Source organism: Mytilus galloprovincialis, chromosome 6 (assembly GCF_965363235.1).
Source record: "Mytilus galloprovincialis chromosome 6, xbMytGall1.hap1.1, whole genome shotgun sequence".
In the NCBI taxonomy this organism is placed as follows: Eukaryota; Metazoa; Mollusca; class Bivalvia; order Mytilida; family Mytilidae; genus Mytilus; species Mytilus galloprovincialis.
In genome coordinates, this window is record NC_134843.1 from 793,555 (window position 1) to 815,109 (window position 21,555).

A 21,555-nucleotide genomic window follows, 5' to 3' on the forward strand; every position below is an offset into this window, starting at 1 on the left:
TCAATCGATTTATATAACAGCCATCATAAATAAACCATTGATCACTAACTTGTACAATCCTCTCCAAACCATCTCTGCCAAAATTGTTGCATTTCATTTTTAGAAGGAATGTCTTGATAGAAGGGGATAAATCTTTTAAATTTTCCCTCTGACACAAGAAACCACATATTTTAAGTTCATAGTTATGCAATAAAAACAATAATAAAAGATTTATGGTATAGCTATGGTGATAATTAGAACACTGACATGACACAGACCATAAATATAATATAGATACTGTCAAAACCAGACCAAATCTCCCAAATCTCTCTTCATTATAATATTGGACACCAATTTTTGTGGTTTTCATGGGTAAAAGTAACGACAAATTCAAATGTTCAACGAATCACTCCTTTTCTATAGGATATGTATGCAGAGATTAGTAAAACCACTAAAAAGCTTTCCTTTATCTGCCAAAATTGATACCCACGAAAATAAATGAATCCACAGTAATTAATTTAAGGATGTTTTTGTCTTTTGGAATAACTTATTTAAATATATAATTTGTTTACAGCACAAGCAACAGCCTCATTTCAATCAGAGCATGCAAGTATATTCCCCACCAAAACTTGTCTACAGTTAAAGATACGTGAAGTCCGACAGAAAATGATGGCTCAGTCAGCAGCAGTAGAGAGGGCAGCTACAGGAGAGGATTCTAACTCTATAGGAAGTACTGGCAGCATTCAAGGGGGAGATAACTCGGGACAGGGGCAGTCAGAATGATGTCAAGGGAGATAACTCTGGGCAGGCCCAGTCAGAACGATGGCAGCAAATTTGGAGAGAATTCAAAAAGGCAGGTCCTTTTTGGAATGAAATATATTTTAATTTTAAAATATGATATTTGTTACTTTAGATTTTAGTTGTTGTAAGTTGTGTATATAAATCAGAATCTTGTAAATATGTACAGAAGTGGAGAACAAACTGTTTATAGGTTTGGTCTTAAAATGAAAAGCAATATTTTAGCTTGGATTACTAACTGTATTAGAATATCAGAAAAAGAACGATTGCCCTTGGATTACAAACTCTACAAATAAATCTCAAGACAATGTAACAATGAAATAGTTGCTCAAATCTTAACTGTTTATGATTATGGAGTTTTTAGATTGAGGTTTTCTAGATGGAATGACTGAATTAGTTAATATTGCAATGATTTGAACAAATATTTAGTTGAAAGTAATTTAATGTATAAGTTATTTATATAGGCTAATAAGACTTCAAATTTTTTATTTGAAATGCTAGAATTATTATCTAGAAAAGAAAAAAAAGTTTTTTTTTAATCATATTTATTTATCATATGGAAATTATTATACCTTTTGACAACTTTGGAGGATAAGGTTTTGCCGTCTTTATGTTTGTCCTTCTGTTTGATAGTCTATCTGTTTATCTATTACATACTGAGTTAAGGTTTTGAATGGGGTTAGTGCACAATTAAAATGTGGGCACTGCAACTTGAAACTAATTAGACACATATTCATTTTGATATGACCTTTTTTTTATATGCAAATTTAGTGTTTTGATTAAGATTTCACAGTGAAATGAACAAGGAAAAAGGATATCATGAGTTGCCCTGTAATTAATACATACATCAAAATACAGTGTCCATATGCATGCATTGGATGTTATTAGAATATGTTTTTAATGCATTTTCTTCAAAGCTTTCATGTTTGAATATTATTATTCATTTAAAGGAAATATTATTAACTATGAAGAACAAGAGAAAAATGTTTTAAGTCTAATGAAAACAAAATCTGAGATTATTATTATGTTTAGGATGAAATATTGTATTATATATTTGAAAATTATAATCACTCGTAATAATTCAATTAACATTATGAAATTTAGTATGATAATAACAGCTATTGCAGCAGAAACTGAAATCACCAATTTAACCTGTCTATATAGACCACTTCTACAGTTACCTGTCTATACTGAACAATTGTTTTATTTTTTAACAAGATTCAGTTGAAGTGGTATTAAGAGTTCAGACGATAGTTACTTTCAAACTTTTTACAGTTAAGTTTAATTCTTATAATGAAATGTTTAGAGGGAGGGTGCAGTAGAAAACAGTTAGATAGAAATACTGTACTTTAAAGTTATTTGAAGATGGGCAATCAGAATTTTTCAATTAAAACTGATTTTAAATTGATTTTGTGTACATATTTCTGGAATATGATGTATAGTGTAAAGAGATAGATATATTTATATATATAACATGTATAAAGTGCTTCTCCTTTTGTTACCCCTAGTATGAAATCTCCTGTTGTTACCCCCAGAAATATTTGTTATTTGTAGAGGGTGTTTGTTTGTTATAGTGTTAATTGTTGATATCTTACACTACTGCAAATTAAATTGTTATTTAAAACACAAGGTTAGTAAAATAACTAGATTGACCGCTATATTAAATTGTATTTTTAAAATCATTCTCCTGACTAAAATATGAAAACACAAATGCTGTTATTGAAATACTTGTTTGGAATATAAATGTAAGTTGAAAGAAATTCAGGCCTTAATTTGTGAATTTAAGGTGACCATTGACCAGAAATTTTGGCCAACATAACTGGTTGTCTGATTGACAAACACCAAATGGTAAGTCTAGACAAACTTTACAAATTACATATCATAACTTGCAAAAAAGATTATGGAAAGTTGATAATTACTTGTGACGCAAGATTTCAATAATTTTAATAGTATGGGGAAAATGATAATGAATCAAAAAATGTATGCTTATGCTGCCATTTCCCTTAAAATAAAATGATGGATGTTGTAACATTAATATATTATGTAGGAAATTAAAAGTAATTTGTTGTTAGTCTTGAAAATAAAATCATGTTAAACAAAAGGTTGCCAAGAGAATACTCTTGTTTTATCATTGTACTTTACATTTGGTATGTTAGGGACGACATCAAAAGATCAATCTTAGATAAAAAACTTAAATCAAATAGTTTGGGGGTGGGGGGTTGAACTGCTGCAAGATTACATATATCCATATGGGTCAATCAATTTTTCCCAAACTAAGTTAATAGGGGGGTAGGGGGTCAGTGAAAAAACTGTTTGAATTAAATTTTTTATCCTTCATTGAACTTTTGATGTCGTCCCTTATACTGTTGTTAAATAGGAAACTTTACTTCTTGTATTAATGATAAAGTAAAGAGATATGTTAAAAGGTTAGTCATTTGTTTTAGAATGGTTAGTGTATTTTATTAACATTTTCCTGATTTTAAACGAAAGTTATCTCCCTTTGATTTGAGTGCTATATTTTTTATAAATGTAAAATGGGTCATACACAAATTTATGTTCAGTTTTTCTTGTATTTAATGTGAATGTTAAGAATTTTTTGAAGGTCTGTAGTTCATGAAGATTTATTGTTGGCAAGCAGAATTAAATTAGCTTTCATGTGTTTAAAAACAAATAGGATCTCACTTCTTTTATGTGCAATATTTTGATTACTATGTAATGTAGAATGACTTTTTAGTTGTTGTTTTTTTTTTTTAGATTATCTCCCTTTAGTAAACTGAAATGCGCTCAGAATATTTGTTGTTGTTTGTTTTTTAAGACTATCTCGCTTTAGTAAAATTAGATACCTTCAGAATCTATGGTTTTTTTTATTTGTTTTTTTGTTCTTAGAATATGAGAGTTGAAAATACCTTCCCTGGATCCCATGTATGCTATAATCATGATAATGGAACAGCCCTTTAGTTGATGGAGAGACTTTATGTGTCAGAGGTGTGTGAGGTCTTAAATTTTTTTTTCTTCTTCAACAAACACATTATGATAAAATATAGTTTCTTCACTGTTTAGTTAAGACACAAAATCAATATTATACAAAACAAGTAGTAACCCCCGGTTTATGACTAAGAATTTTCACTTCTGTCATACATTAGTATTGACAGATAAGATTGATCTAAATTAAGAATATAAAGTATGTATAGAAAGAATAAATTCAGAAATTTATTATGAAATTTGGTATTACTGTTCAAATTTCTTATAATATATGTTGTCTTAAATGTAGCTTCATTTATCACATGCCCCTTCAAACTTTGATAAGTCAGACTATTTTGAGGAGATAGTTTCTGTCAAGCAAAATTTATCTTTCTACGTGTTGCAATATTGAACAATTTTGTGTTTGTTGTTGTTATTGGTTTTGATAGGTGGCTTATTGACCAACTTTGTTTGTGGTTATTACACTGTAATAATTTTAACAAGAACTTTGTTTTTAGCATAAAATACAAGTTAAAACTGAACTTAAATTTGGATGACCAAAGGAAATTCAATTAATGTAAATAATGAATATATGTATCATACGTGTTGTGTACCATTGATAGTGTATATATGTAAACATGATATGTGTAATGTACCATTCCTACTTTTTTGTGAATCTGTTGTAAATATTGTAAATATTTGTTTAAAACACAGATCATCCATTTTTAAATATACAATTTTTTTTTTAAATATAAGTGAATAATATAGAATACAGAAGACTAATTCATGATATAAAATCCTTACATTTACTAGACTAAACCCAAAGACCAGTGATATTATCGCTATTCCTTATCTTAAACTCCTAATTAGTGTGTGTACTATTTCTTTCCCAATTTTGAAAGTTTAAAGTAGATTTCTTGGTCATAAATCTGCATACAAAATGATTTTAATGTACAGAATAACCTTGGCAATAATATCAGCCTGATTGACTGAACTCTGTAAGATTGTTTATCTATGATTAGCAAAATAATCCAAGACCAAGCAACCTAAAAACCACAAAAATTATGCGTGAACTGAGGTGCACACCAAGTGGAGCAGTTCCTACTTCACAAGTGGCACCCTAATTGAGAATTTCAAAGAGTTATTAGATAAGTCATCTACATGGGAAAATTTATGTGTCGAAATATGGAAATATTTGTTTATCAAAATTACTTTACACGAAGCCTCCTCTTTGTCATTTTAAGGCATAAGTTCTTTAAATTAGATAACACAGAATATATTTTCACCATAATACAACCCTAGAAAAATAATTGAATAGCATAATTTCAGTCATTGATATTGACTTAATCCCTTTTCCTAGGTAACATTTGCATCATATACATTTATTGACCTGCACTTTTCTGATATAAAAATTGACAGAATGCTAATCTCCTACAACTAAAACAGAAGAATAATAGCAGTGGCGGATCCAGAACTTTTCCTAAGGGGGGACCGCTCCAGTCATGCTTCAATGATTCCCTATATAATCAACCAAATTTTTCCCACGAAAGGGGCGGCCCAGGCACCCCAGGGCCCCCTGGATCCGCCTATGAATAGGTAAGTAGTACAATTAGTTGTATAAACTATCTTTCTCTTCCCTAGAAACATACCATAGTATTGATTTAAACACTCTAGTTTCTGATTTAATAGCCCACACAATTTTTACAGTTCAAAGGTTTCATGTTATGAATATTTAAAACATGGATGATCTTATCAGTGTCTGTGATAGAACTCTCCTTCATTAGAGGTACAAAAGTTCATGTGATCTCTCTGGAGATATGTATATAAGTAGAATTGACAAGCTTACATAATACATGTTATATCTTTACTTATTTGTAAAGAATAAAAACAACTTAAAAATGTGTTTATTTTTATTTGATTTCAAAAATTAATTGAGAAATGTTTGTGCTATACTTATTTTTCAATGTGTTCGTGGTACTTTTTATAGCAGAGGTGTTTTGTCTGTTTCCCTCTGCAAACTTATGTTTTTACTTGTGTCATTTCATCTATATTTGATATTTCAAAATAGTCTTAGGCTACTGTTTGCTAAAAAAAGGGTACTGATACATGCATTGATGCACATTACAGAATTACACTATATTGCAGGCATTCGAAAGTAATTATATTTGGGTCCCTTAAGCCATAAAATTGTCAAATGTTCAGTTACTTGTACATTCTTGTATTTCAAATGGAAGGTGTACTAGACTCAAATCTTAATAGACTAGGACTATCAGCTTAACTACTGCAGGTTAGATGTTCTCTGTCAGCAAAAAAGGCTTCCTCCCCCAATTCAAGATGATCGCCACAAAATAACACAGCAGTACTGAAAGTAGCATTGGCCACCAATCAATCAATCACTGTAACAGAGGAGAAAGATAAAGATGTTCAGAATTTGTGTCAGTCTCTGACAAACAAACATCTCTATGGCAAACACGAAAAGAGAAACATAAGCCTTTAAAACACAACATAGAAAACTAAAAAAGAATAACTAATGTCAACAGAGGTATCATCTTTGAACACAAATTTCACATAAAAATTCTCATTTCCAAACGAAGCTGGTCAGAGATGCAATATATAATGGACATGTGCATTGATATTGTAGTGAGGGCAAATTTGTTTTTAAACTGAAGTGAAGAAAATAGTGTTTTATGTAATGCAAGTTCATGTGTGATATTGCATTTCATTCAATTATCAGCAAGACACGTTCTTCAAATACAAGTTCAGTCGTAGAAATCGTCAGCCAACCTCTTATTAGAGATATTGCCCTTTTACCACTTTTTTTTGCATTTTAGACTTTTACCTTAAAGATTAAATGTAATAACCATCATCAGGAACGCTCTAAGCCAAATATTTGATGGCCAATAATTTATAAGAGCTGAAACAATTGGAGAGCTAGTATGATTCATCATAGGCCAACTTTGCCTGAATGAGTAGACACCTTAGTTTCTTTATAATTTCAAAATTTATAAAAGGACAACTTTAAGAGAAGCTTGTTATAAATCATGCCAGCACCGAAGTAATTACTAGTAAGCTGTCACTCTTTATAGGAGTAATTGTCCAGCCCTAATAAGGATTTTTTGTGTTTTGAGCCAAACCTACAGAAGAAGGAAAGAAACTAAACAGACTAAATGATCAGCAATACAAGATTAACAAAACAGATCGTTTTATCAAAAATTATATTTTCGTCTTTAGTTTTGGAGTGTTTTGGATATGCACATAGACCAAGGTGAGCGACACAGGCTCTTTAGAACCTCTAGTTTATGTGTTGATTTTCTGGGTGTCTTATCAAATGTTTGTAAGAGATGTAAATAAAGGTACTACTGTCTTATTAGTTTTATATTGAAGAGGACGAATTAGTTTTTAATAAATAAAAAAGTAAAATCACAAAAATAATGAACTTCGAGGAAATCAATATAGCTTAAGCAGTTGTCTGTAAGTAACATCGTTATATTAGCTTTGTCTGTAATATGGATACGAAACAGACAAATGACTGTTAACTAAGGAACACCTAAAGTACAGCCTAATCTCAGTTGTTATCCACTCGTTTGATGTTTGAGCTTTTGATTTTGCCATTGATTAGGGACTTTGCTTTTTGATTTTTCAACGGAGTTCAGCATTTTAACTATTTCTATTGTAATTTTAATTTTCACATTTTTTTACTTCGTGTTCATGGCGAAGTTTTCTTAAGAGCGTGTGGCACTGTGTCAAATTCTAAAATTTCACTTTCCTTTTCTTAAGAGCGTGTGGCACTGTGTCAAATTCTAAAATTTCACTTTCCTGGGACTTGATGATGTCCTATCACTGAATAACTCATATTTCAGCCAATACTTGCATCTCATATATCCCAATGAACTTGAAATTAAGGATACTACTGATACTAGAAGGACTGCTTCATACCTTGATGTTTTCCTCAATATTGACACAGATGGACGACTTCACACAAAAATCTATAATAAACGGGACGATTTCAACTTCCCAATTATCATTTTCCCATTTCTCAACAGTAACACACCCTCTGCCCCTTCGTATGGTGTTTACATATCTCAATAAATACGTTATTCTCGTGCATGTTCGCACTATACGGACTTCATATACAGGAGTTTACTCCTAACGCAGAAACTGCTCCAACAAAGTTATGAGGAGGACAGATTAAAAATGACACTCCGTAAATTTTACGGACACCATCACGAATTGGTTGATCTATACGATGTATCTTTGTCCAAACTAAATATAGACATTTTATTGTGTTAGATTGAGGTTTGTCATTACAAAGCAAGAAATATTGTCCCATTTTCAAAATTGGTCTACATTAAGGTCCAAAGGGTCAAAAATTGAACATTATTTGATTTCCACAAAAATTGAATATATGGGGTTCTTCAGTATGCTGAATCTAACCATGTGTTTAGATTGTGGATATAGGACCATAATAGGTAAATGCCCAATTTAAAATTTTTAAGTTTTTAAGTTTAAGTTCTTAGACCACATTCATTCTGTGTCAGAAACCTATGTTGTGTCAACTATTTGATCACAATCCAAATTCAGAGCTGTATCAAGCTAAAATGTAGTGTCCATACTTGCCCAAACTGTTCAGAGTTCGACCTCTGCGGTCGTATAAAGCTGCGCCCTGTGGATCATCTGGTTATAGTTCGTTCTTATGTTGTACTGTTATATCACCATGTTAGGGGAGGGTTGTGATCCCGCTAACAGGTTTAACCCCGCCACATTATTTATGTATGTGCCTGTCCCAAGTCAGGAGCCTGTAATATAATTCAGTGGTTGTTGTTTGGTTATGTGATACATATTTGTTTTTCATTCATTTTTTTTTATAAATAATTAAGGCCGTTAGTTTTCTCGTTTGAATTGTCATATCGGGGCCTATTATAGCTGACTATGCGGTATGATCTTTGCTCATTGTTGAAGGCCGTACGGTGACCTATAGTTGTTAATGTGTCATTTTGGTCTCTTTTGGACAGTTGTCTCATTGGCAATCATACCCCATCTTCTTTTTTATATGTATTATTCTTGATAATAATGTTTTTGTCCCAGGCAGATAACCCTGGCCTCACAACTTTTTGGAACTTTTGGTCCTCGGCGATCTCCAACTTTGTATTTGTTATGGCTTTCAAACTTTTTACATCTGAGTTTGTGTGGACGTAGCGCGCGTCTGGCGTATAAAAACATTTTTTAACCTGTTACCTTTTGATGGCTATTATTCGTTTGTTTCCCTGTCCTATATTTTCTCCCATTTATCTGTTTATTTATTGTAACCCTGTCGTGTAATGTTGTCATTTTAATGTTATAATTAACACTGCCATTAAAGCGGGAGGTTTGGCATGCCACAAAACCAGGTTCAACCCAGCATTTTGTCATAAAATACCCTGTAACAAGTCAGGAAAATGGCCATTGTAAATTATAGTTCGTTTCTATGTGTGTTACGTTTCGGTGTTGTGTCTCTGTTGTGTCGTAGTTCTCTTATATTTGATACGTTTCCCTCAGTTTTAGCTTGTAACCCGGATTTGTCTTTTTCTCTATCGATTCATGAATTTTGAACAGCGGTATACTACTGTTGCCTTTATCAAATACATTTTCGATAAAAAAAAATCATGATGTCTATTTGTCATTTTAAAAGTTAAGTTGCATAGCTTTCATGTTTTCCCAAGGACATGTCGTCGTTTTTTTTTTTAGATTTGTTTACGTTGCTTTTCAAATCCTCTTGCTTATATGACAATCTAAAAATACCGTTTAAATGACAACATTAAGAAACAAGAATACAGTACAAATAAATGCAAGAACACTCATTAAACGAGTAAGAACGACCTATAAATTAAAATCACATTAGATTGAACTTTCGTAATTCAAAGGTTGTGGATAAGTTTTGACACTCAGCTGGTGTGGTTCTATATATTTATAGATTGCTTAAAGAAGCGAGCTCAAACTGTTTAATAACAGGTTATTTAACCATTCTTTGAGGGAATATTGAATGTACCAATCGCTTTGGCAATAATCAATATTGTACATTTTTGTTTACTTGTCTTATCATAATAAAGTTGGGGCCTTCAACTTTGTTTTCTTTGGTTAGTATAGATGGAATTCCTTGCTGGTGGGACTTTTTGTTGCATTTCCAAGATGGTTAAGAGTTCTCCTCTATAAGGTTTGGGTAAAGGTATAGTTTGCGTTAGTCACTTCCTTATTAACCAATCGTTTAATTTCCTGTCAAGTTTCATTTAATATACTGCTGTTTGTCCCCATGAATTTTGAATTTTTTTTTTAACATCTTCTTGAGGGTCTACATATCGTTAGGGTATAGGTAGTGTCTTTTTATCTTTTGGTGTTTGCATTTTTACGTTATTTCCAGATGATTCCAAAATTAAGGTTTTTATCATTTTCCATTTATCTGCTTTATATCAGCATCTGAGACAACACGGCACCCCATGTTTTGTTGGATGTCGTTCAGCTCTATCTTTAGTAATCTATGTTGGGGTTTGTATACTGTTTCTCTATTGGTCTTTGTCCTTTTTGTGTCTCGGTGTAGATTTGTTGTGTTGATGACCGTCGAAATTTGTTATTGATGACATTTGTATTTCCCTGACTTGACTGTAGTCCCCTGGCATATTGATAGTTCGTTCTTTCAATTATCTCCGCGCTGTACCTTTAAATGTGTCCAAAGATATTCCCGTGCTTGCATTTCCTTTCATGATTATCTTGATAGAGGGTTGCTGCTCAAGTAAGCTATTAAACCAAGAGTTCCAAATGGTGAAGTTGAAATCATCCCTTCGTAAATTTTACGGACGCCATCATGAGTTGGTTGACCGTTATGGAATAACCGTTTCACAAATGATATCGGATATGTTCCTTACGTCGTAAATACAATCCCCTTCCCTTTCATGAATGTAACCTACCGAATAAGACTATTTTCCGGATTTGTTACCATATAAGCAACACAACGTGTGCCACATCTAGAGCAGGATCTGCTTACCCTTCCGGAGCACCTGTGATCGACCCTAGTTTAGGTGGGGTTCGTGTTGTTTATTCTGTAGTTTTCTATGATGTGTCTTGTGTACTATTGTTTGTTTGTCTTTTTCATTTTTAGCCATCGTATCAATTGGGAGATATTTACCCCGTATGCAGGTGCTGCTGGAATGTTGCTACTTAGAAATGGAAAGTTCACAATTGGAAAGCTGAAATCATCTCTTTTGTCGTAAAGTTTTGTTTTCAACCGACCCTCATTGTCAATTTCTAGATGTAAGTCAAGATATGAGGCCGACTTAACTGTATCTGTAGTATCCTTTATCTCTAGCTCGATGGGATAGATGCGTTCCACATAGTCACCAAATTTAGAATATTTAGTGAAAGAACATGTATGCATAAGTGTTGATAAAATTATCATTCTGTACAGTTGGACTTTAATTAACAAACTATTATTAGGTAGAATGTCAGCTGGTCTTTAAAAGCTCTAATTTATTATGTAGCAACATTGTGCTACCTTCATTTCCACTTTAAAATTCTGTTATTTCGATGTCGTATTCATGAATTTTGAATATAAACTTCAGTGACTTGATGTTGGAATCAACTATAGATTATTGTAGAATATATGCTAGTTGAGGAGTTGATAAATAAATATGTAACTCTTATCTTTTCCTCTAAAAACAGTGATGCACTCATTTTGATACTGTTGATGTCGAGACACTTCTTACAAGTGTTTCTTGCATGTGTTGGAAGTTGTCACCAGTATGTATTTAGTACGGGATGCTGTCTTAAATTTTAGATGAAGTGATTATAAAGGATTCAAGTAGGTCTCCGTTTTCATATGAAGGACATATCCAAGTAAAGTTGGTGGTTTTTTTTGTCGTTCAGTGGCTTTTGATGATTGCTATACACGTTACATGTGCATATGCAACAGCTGTACTTGACATGACCAACCAGATTTTAACTGACAGTAATTAGATTACCCTGATGAGTTGATGAGTGTACCAGACAATAGTAGGAGATATTGAGTAAAACAAATGCTTCAATATGTTTAACAGCACACTCAATAATACAAAAAAATAAAAGAGTACATACCTTGGTATCTGTGTGCGAATACAGACCTTTGCTTGATAGTGACAATTGTACACTTTTCATATTTTAAACCTATGTAATGCATATGTTTAAAACCACCATGGTACCACTTAACAGTTTTTGGATACATATAGTTATCAAAGGTACCAGGATTGTAAGTTAGTACGTCAAGCGCGCGTTTCTTCTACATAAGACTCATCAGTGACGCTCATATTAAAATATTTATATAACAAGTACGAAGTTGAAGAGCATTAAGGATTCAAAATTTCAAATGATTGTGCTAAATACGGCTAAGGTAATCTATTCCTGTGATAAGAAAATCCTTAGTTTTACGAAAAATTCAAAGTTTTGTAAACAGGAAATTCATAAGAATGACCACATAATTGATATTCATGTCAACACCGATTTTCTGTATTTTTGTTTTGTTTCCTGACAAAAGAATGGCCAAACCCACATAAACACTCGGAAGTAGTTCCGTTTTAATCCTGACAGCACAATAATGAACCCAAAAGGAGGCAAGGTAAATTTTATGAAGATCAACCTCTTCGATTATGATCAAAAGGCTATAAAAACAGTTAGTAAACTAGTATCTCAATTGTTTGTAAAACAATGGGAAGGTCTTTCCTGTAATAGTGATGTTTTCGTAATGTTCTTTGTACGACCTTTCGTTTGATATACGACAAGCATACCTTTTGAAACTTTTCGCTTTTTACACTTAATGACCTCATCCGCCTACATTTTTGAGATCGGAAGTATGATATATGTAACACAGGGTAGATGAGCTTTCATTTGATATGCGACAACGCCATGTTCTAAAAAGTTTGATTTTTGCACTTAATAACCCCATCCAACCAATTTTTGGAGGTTGGTTCATATTTTAAATTCGAACTTTGAAAGTCGTTTTTATTGTAATTTCACATATAGTTTTAAAACCAACAAGTTTTGAAACTGTTGTCCATGTCACGCGTTACGATTCAGTTTCATAAATGGTTGAAGACTTATGATGTCCTCTTAATATCTGTTAGTTTTGTATCTGGATAACTGTGTCATGGACCTATAACCCCACTTCTCCTTTATTCATCATAAACTGGTTAAAAATTAAAAAAAACAAAAAAAAACAAATGTATAGTTTTTTAGGAAAAAATGTAAAAACAAGACTGTCAAGAATTACTTTTTGAATAGCTGCCACTTTTAAGTAGAAGTCTTTAGCAATTTGACTAGTGATGCCGCTCACGATATCCTTGGCAGAGTCAAGCATGGACATACGGAGAAAAGATTCTATGTTAAACAGAAGCAACGCTTTGTATTGATTTGTATAATCATATCGACAGCTAGTTTAAAAGAGCAGTGACTTTTAAAAATCTATTGTAGAAAACTTACGATAAGTAACATGACATGTTTAATTTGCGCTTTGACAATTACACCCACTAAATTTGGTTTAACAGGCTTTTTTCTTCTTAGGCAGTTAATATATAGTGTAACTTCGTTCAATAACAGGCGCTATCAAGAAAATTTTCAGTATTAAAGTGGACCACATATATATTAATTTCGATCTAAACCATGACAAACTTGATTAAAACCATGACGAATTTCTAGACTCTTAACCGAACCATATCAATCGCTTAACCGATCCATAGCAATTCCGATATCTTGCTTATTTTGCATTCATTTCGTGAAAGAACAATTCCAATGTAGATCGTTTGACCTCAAATAGCTTTTCATCTGCTCGTGTAAATAGAACTTAGGCAATAGTTTAGGAAAGTAACATAAATTACCCATGTTAAACTTATCCAAACTATGACAAAATTACTGTGTTAAACGTTCCCCGATATGACGACCTTACTACCCGTTTGTATGGTATAAATAAATTTCATTGTTAGTTATTCAGAAAAGGTTCTGAATATAACTAATGATAATAAACATTGTTTATGTAACTGGTGAGGTATCAGTTATTACTATGTTTACCAAACAATCAGAAAGAGGTCTTCTGATTAAATTCACTTGAAATTAGTATTTTCTCTTAGGGTTATTTATTTTCTTATTAAGATAGCAGGACTCGGACTTTTTATGTATTTTTCACTAATTAATTATCCAACTTTCCCCCTAGATAATAGACATAATGAATATGTTTAAAATAAAAAGCATTATTCCAAAAATAAACTTAACAGTTAATAATAGGTTAATAGTTTATATTACGAAAAAAATAAATAATAAAAGAACTCTATAACAAGTTATCAATAATTATAATATACAACGCTAGCACCTATAAAATTATTAATGACAGCAGGAAAGATAATTATGTATTACTTGTGTATTATAATTACTCAGACTTAAGGTACATGTGGTTTATGTGGTTCATGTGGCTAAAATGGCTGCATTTTCACCTCAAAGTTTATTCACAGTACAGACTAACATGTGCATCTGGAAAAGTTTTGAGGTATAACGTCATGCCCTAGATAAATAAAATACAAATATGTTTTATGTTTTAGAAAAACAAAATCTTAACAGGATTTGTCAGTGCACTTTTTTTCATTCCTTCAGAAGGTTCCAAAATAAACTAAGTCGGGAAAGAGGGTTGAGAAATCACAATAGGGTCCACATGAACCTTAAATAAAGTGTCTACTCACTGGGCTGTATATTCTGAAAATTTATGATGCCTTTCTACTGGTCAACCATTATGGATTTGTCATACTTAATAAAAAGGTGGCGCATGGTTTAAGTAGATATTTCTGTAATCACTAGCCAGTCAACACTGCGGTTGCGAGTTCGAACCCCGCTCGTGCGGGTGCACTCGACTCCAATCTTAATCGACTAGGATTGACAGTTTTCCTATCGATGGTCGGTGGTTTTCTCCGGGCACTCCAGCTTCCTCCACCAATAAAAACACCAAAAAAAAAAAAAAAAAAAATGAAAAATCAAATCAACTGAGTTAAACGAGTCAAAAGTAACAGGAAACTAGATAACGTCTTTTCACGTGTACAGAAATTTCACTTATGACATTTGCATAAATGGATTACATCTTTCTTATTGATCTTGCATGTTCAGCACGAGTTCAAGTATGTGTGTGTAGCTTTTAATAATAATAATAAAAAATTATAAAGCGCCCTTTATAAAAAAGAAAAATAACTTTAAGGCGCTGTACATTCACATAGTAATTAAAACAAATCAATGACAAAAACATAAAACATAAAACATACATCGTGTCAGATTCAACTACTGAAATGAAAAAATGCCTACCATATAAAAAAAGTTAATACGAAATACATGTTAAAACAAAGACTTAAAAATTAACAATATAGGCTAAAAGCATGCAAAACAAGCAAAAACTCTAAAACGAAATACAAAAAGTAAAAAAGCCCGTAAAAGAAAAAAAAAGCAATTTAATTTAATTAAAAATCAATGCGATACAAATGAGTTTTTAGTTGAGATTTAAAACACTCTAGGGACTTGCATTGTCTGAAACTGTTCGGGAGATTGTTCCATAGAGATGCCGCTGCCCAATCAAATTGTCTTTTCTTTTCACTTTTTACTAAATAGGTGATGGTCTCACACAATTAGTACAAAACTTGGCGACTATGTTGAACGCATCTATCTCATCGAACTAGAGAAACAGGATAAAACAGATACAGTTAAGTCTTCCACATATCTTGAATATCATTTAGAAATTGACAATGAGTGTAGGTTGAGTGTCGATTGAAAAGCAAAACAAGACTGTACGACAAAAGAGATGATTTCAGTCTCCCAATTGTGAACTTTCCATTTCTATGTAGCAACATCCAGTAGCGCCTTTATACGGAGTATATATCTCCCAATTGATACGATATTCCCGGGCTTGTACTTCCTTTTAAGATTTCCTTGATATGGAGTTGCTGCTCAAAAGGAAATTATTAAACCAAGAGTTCCCAATGGTGAAACTGAAATCATGCCTTCGTAAATTGTACGAACGCCATCACAATTGGTTGGCCGTTTTGAAATATCCCGTTCACAGATGATATCGGATTTGTTCCTTATGTTATAACAACAATCCCGTTCTCTTTTCACGGATGTGACCTCCCGAATTAGACTATAAACCGGGTTTCTAATAACATAAGCAACACGACGGGTGCCACATGTGGAGCAGGATCTCCTTACCCTTCCGGAGTTCATTAGATCACTCTTAGTTTTTATTGGGGTTAGTGTTGCTTTGTCTATATTTTTTCTTGTTGTACTTTGTATGCTGTTGTTGTCTTTTTTTTCTTTTTTAGTCATGGCGATGTCAGTTTAGTTTTGATCTATGAGTTTGAATGTCCCTCTAGTATCTTTTGTCCTACTTAATTGCAGACCCGATAATGTCAAAATAATGAAAATGTTCGAACAAGATGTCAATCTTTTACAGAAATGAAATATGCAAAAGCAGGCCGACACTCAGTTGAAAATATTGTTATTCAATGTTTTATAGACTAATTCATGTAATTATTCTGCCTAAAAGAAAAGATGCATTTAATTTCTTTAAATATGTTGTTAATTAAAAAAATTCTAGTAATTTCTTAACATGCTTAAATAAATGGCAATCTTACTTCATATGATTATGTGACCACTGATAAAATTTAAGTTAAAACAATACTCTTCATAAAAAAAAATAATAGCCGAGTGCCTTAAATATAATAACTGAGACGTTTTTTTCAAATATGTCACTCGCCTATATTTAAATCAATGAAAAAATAGTCTGTAGTACTTATATCAATGAAATGTTTGAATATTATAAATAGCACATTACTAAACAATAATGAAACAGGATGTTTAATACACTTATTGATAAATAAGGAAGATAAATTAGACAGAAAAAACTATTTTCGGTAAAAACAATAAACAAAACTAACATAATGTCAATCGCAAGTGATGTTCTTGAATTATATTTGAATGACGTATACGACAAAGAATGTGTATTCCAAACAGATAAAGATGAAGTCGAATTCGTTCAGAATGGAATAGAAATGATTGTACAACGTATTGGTAATACAATACTACAATATAGTCCTTCCGATGATGACGACGATGTCGAAAAGACATTTCAAAACACCCTTGATGAGGATATCCAAATGTTTGCTTCAAGTGGAGGAGAAGTAACAAAGTACACAGAGTGTAACCTGATCAAGGTCGGTAGTTTTTACGAAGGAACAAGGAATAAGTTTCCAGATGAGTTTGACTTTACCTTTCCTGTATATTGCTTTAAAGAAACTAAATGCATGTCACTTGGAAGTTTAATTTCTTCTATTCTTGCAAAAACATATGGCATTATTAATAGCCAAACGACAGACCCCGTTTTGAAAATTCATGACATAGAACTGTCTTATTGTGATCCTCAAGACCAAACAAGAAAGATTTATTTAGATAAGAATGTTGGCAAAACAGGACCTGCAAGACACTTTAAATTTGTTTATCTAAACAAAAGTGGCGTGAAAAGATATATACATGTAGACTTAGTTCCATCTGCAGTCATTAGAGATAGCGAATTCGAACGGATTGTAAATGATTATTGCAAGTTGGAACCATTTCGAATTGAGGTTTTGAAAACTGGTACAATTCAAATAGTTCAACAAAGACTTTCATTTACAGAGACAGAAGTATTATTCATGAAGGATATTTTGTCACACGATCATAGAAAAGTGTACCGCCTCTTGAAATATTTTATCAATGGCCACAACGATGTTATCGATGATTGTGGTGATTTAACACGTTTACAAAGAAAAGGATACTCATCATATATATTAAAAACATTCATCATGTATCATCATTTCAAATGTCGACTAACTTCAACAATAGGACAATGTGTCATCGAAGTGCTGAATGAAATGTGCAAATGCAAGGATACTGATAGTTTACCTACGTTAGTAAAGAAAACTAAATACTGTTTTGAACGAAACCGTAAACTATTTCTATTAAAACATCTTCAATCTCTCACATCTGATTTGAAGTCAATGAAAACATCAAATGAAAAATACAACTACGAGATATGCAAAATACCAAGATCGGTGGCAGGGCGGTATTTATATGAAACTAAAAGGGTTCAATTGACAGATGACGAAGAGACGGATGAGGAGTTAGGAGAAAAACTTGCTGAAATGAGCAATTTTGTAAGCTCATTAACAGAATAACCAGAGGTTAATGAAGCAGACTTCATGCAGTACTTTCTGTACAAGACAGCTTTATTTTATATTTATAGCACAAAAATCAATTCATAGCCAGGATATACATGATTTCTTCGCATTCAGTGTGAATACTATGTGTGCATTTAATATTTTACGATTCTTTAAAATAATTCCTTTTCCTTCTGGTTTTGATTTTTAGTTATTTGCACGATAATCTATCCCTAACATTATCTGCTTTGTTTCATCATTATCATTTATGTTTGGAAAGGCGTTTTAACGGATGAAAAGTAAACCAGCCACAAAGAAGTTGTAAAAAGGGGATTGTCGCCTTCAAACTGGTTAACCCCAGCTACATTTTGTATGTGCCTGTCCCATTAAAGCCAACAGTAGTATACCGCTGTTCGAAACTCATAAATCGATAGATAAAAAAACAAATCCGGGTTACAAACTAAAACTGAGGAAAACGCATCAAATATAAGAGGAGAACAACGACACAACAGAAATACAACATTAAAATGTAACAGACACAGAAGCGAACTATAATATCAATGACCATTTTTCTGACTTGGTACAGGACATTTTAAGAAAAAAATGGTGGATTGAACCTGGTTTTGTGAAATGCCAAACCTCCCTCTTTTATGGCAATGTCAAATATAACATTAAAATGACAACATTACATGACAAGACTACAATACAAATAAATGGGAGAACATATAGGACAGAGAAACACACGAATAATAGCTAACAAAAGGTGCCAGGTATAAAATTTAATACGCCAGACGTGCGTTTCGTCCACACGTCTGGCTTGAAGCCAGGAACCTATAATTCAGTTGCTGTCGTTTTTTTATGTGTTACATTTTAGGTTTTTTGTTTATTATTTTGTAAAACGTTAAAATTGTTTTACATTTGTTATTTCGGGGCCTGTGATAGCTGACTATGTGGTATGTGCTTTGCTAATTGTTGAAGGCTGTTAGGTGACATTTAGTTGCTAATTTCCTTGTCAGCTGGTCTCTTGTTGAGAGTTGTCTCATTCTTCTACCACATCTTCTTTTTATAGCCCCTCCTCGAGAACAGAATTCCGTTGATTGTAATGTTTTTGACTCGTTCGTTCATCAGTTTGTCAGTACGTCCGTAAGTCTCTCCGTCAGTGCTGTTCTTGTCACTTGAACTTAAAAATTTCAGATATACTACTACAACTGCAACTCCTCGAAATTCCATTTGAACCACACAACAGAACTTCCTGCAACTTTTTAGATACTAAGGATATTTTATGAATTAAATTTATCCAAATCACAAAGAACACGATGCACATTTATCTAATTTTAAAAACCACTATTGGATGGAAGTGAAATTCTCCGGTAAACATGAAATCATTTAAAATATTGTAATATTGTATTGTAACATCAATTTACTTTTATTAGATATTCTCCCTGGATACCTAATAACTAATATACCAGGGTTACTTAGTGCAATGCTGTACACTAAGTAAATTGTTAACAGCAATAGAGTGCAATAAAATATATTAGACACGTTAAAAAAAGGGATATTTTATGTAGTAACATTAACAGTACCAATTTTCCTGCACCAGATGCGCAATTCGACAATACATGTCTCTTCAGTGATGCTCGTGGTCAAAATATTTGAAATCCAAAGCTTATATAAAAGATGAAGAGCTATAATCCAAAAGATATATACTGTACATGCAATTTATAAAAGAGGGACGAAAGATACCAAAGGGACAGTCAAACTCATAAATCTAAAACAAACTGACAACGCCATGGCTAAAAATGAAAAAAAGACAAACAAACAACAGCACACACGACACAACATAGAAAACTAAAGAATAAACAAAACGAACCCCACCAAAAAACTAGGGGTGATCTCAGGTGCTCCGTAAGGGTAAGCAGATCCTGCTCCACATGCGGCACCCGTCGTGTTGCTTATGTGATAACAAATCCGGTAAAAAGTCTAATTCGGTAGGTCACATTCAGGAAAGGGAAGGGGATTGTAGTTACGACGTAAGGAACATATCCGATATAAGATGTGAGAAAAAGAATATATACAAATGAACGATACTTGTTTCATGATAAAATGCAAGTGTTGATACACCATGTGCCTTGAAAGTACTAAATCAAATGCAGACAACTGTCATGACAATCAACAAGAAGAGTAATCTCACCGCAGAAACCTATATGGCCATGTTCTCCAGAGATTATTTATGTATGTGCCTTTCCCAAGTCAAGAGCCTGTAATTCAGTGGTTGTCGTTTGTTTATCAGTTACATATTTGTTTTTCGTTCATTTTTTTACATAAATAAGGCCGTAAGATTTCTCGTTTGAATTGTTTTACATTGTCTTATCGGGGCCTTTTATAGCTGACTATGCGGTATGGACTTTGCTCATTGTTGAAGGCCGTACGGTGACCTATAGTTAATGTCTGTGTCATTTTGGTATTTTGTGGATAGTTGTCTCATTGGCAATCATACCACATTTTTTTTAGAATATCTCTAGAGTATCAACTAAGGGTTAGAATGGTAACCGTCACTCATACAAACCTACATGGCCAGGTACTTAAGAACATCAGCTTCAATAGTTATCAAAAGTACCAGGATTAAAATTTAGTACGCCAGACGCGCGTTTCGTCTACATAAGACTCATCAGTGACGCTCATATCAAAATAGTTATAAAGCCAAACAATACAAGGAAACTGACCGTCCCGGAAACCTCTACTGCCAGGTACTCTAATCAACCATAAAACATTGAATAGTACACATCAAGGAAACATACACGGTCAGATTCTCCAGAAAATCAGCAACAAAACACTGAATACTAGAAGTTACCATCACAGAAACATACACGGTCAGATTCTCCAGAGAATCAACCTCAAAACACTGAATACTAGTAGTTACCATCACAGAAACATACACGGTCAGATTCTCCAGAGAATCAACCACAAAACACTAAATACTAGTAGTTACCATCACAGAAACATACACGGTCAGATTCCCCAGAGAATCAACCTCAAAACACTGAATACTAGTAGTTACCATCACAGAAACATACACGGTCAGATTCTCCAGAGAATCAATCTTAAAACACTAAATACTAGTAGTTACCATCACAGAAACATACACGGTCAGATTCTCCAAAGAATCAACCTCAAAACACTGAATACTAATAGTTACCATCACAGAAACATACACGGTCAGATTCTCCAGAGAATCAGCCACAAAACACTGAATACTAGTAGTTACCATCACAGAAACATACACGGTCATATTCTCCAGAGAATCAACCTCAAAACACTGAATACTAGTAGTTACCATCACAGAAACATACACGGTCAGATTCTTCAGAGAATCAACCTCAAGACACTCAATACTAGTAGTTGCCATCACAGAAACATACACGGTCATATTCTCCAGAGAATCAACCTCAAAACACTGAATACTAGTAGTTTCTATTACAGAAACATACACGGTCATATTCTCCAGAGAATCAACCACAAAACACTGAATACTAGTAGTTACCATCACAGAAACATACACGGTCAGATTCTCCATAGAATCAACCTCAAAACACTGAATACTAGT

General features: G+C 32.9%; 1 protein-coding gene across 2 annotated transcripts in view; it reads left to right on the forward strand.

The window, feature by feature from the left end:
• Positions 1-5,641, forward strand: part of LOC143078653 (uncharacterized) — a 36,039-nt gene extending 30,398 nt beyond the window's left edge. For both annotated transcript variants that reach the window (XM_076253523.1, XM_076253524.1), the window contains exon 21: positions 554-5,641. In XM_076253523.1, coding sequence (XP_076109638.1) covers positions 554-762 — 209 coding nt within the window. In that variant the 3' untranslated portion in view covers positions 763-5,641. The remainder of the gene's footprint in view (positions 1-553) is intronic.
• The last annotated feature ends 15,914 nt before the right edge of the window (positions 5,642-21,555 follow it).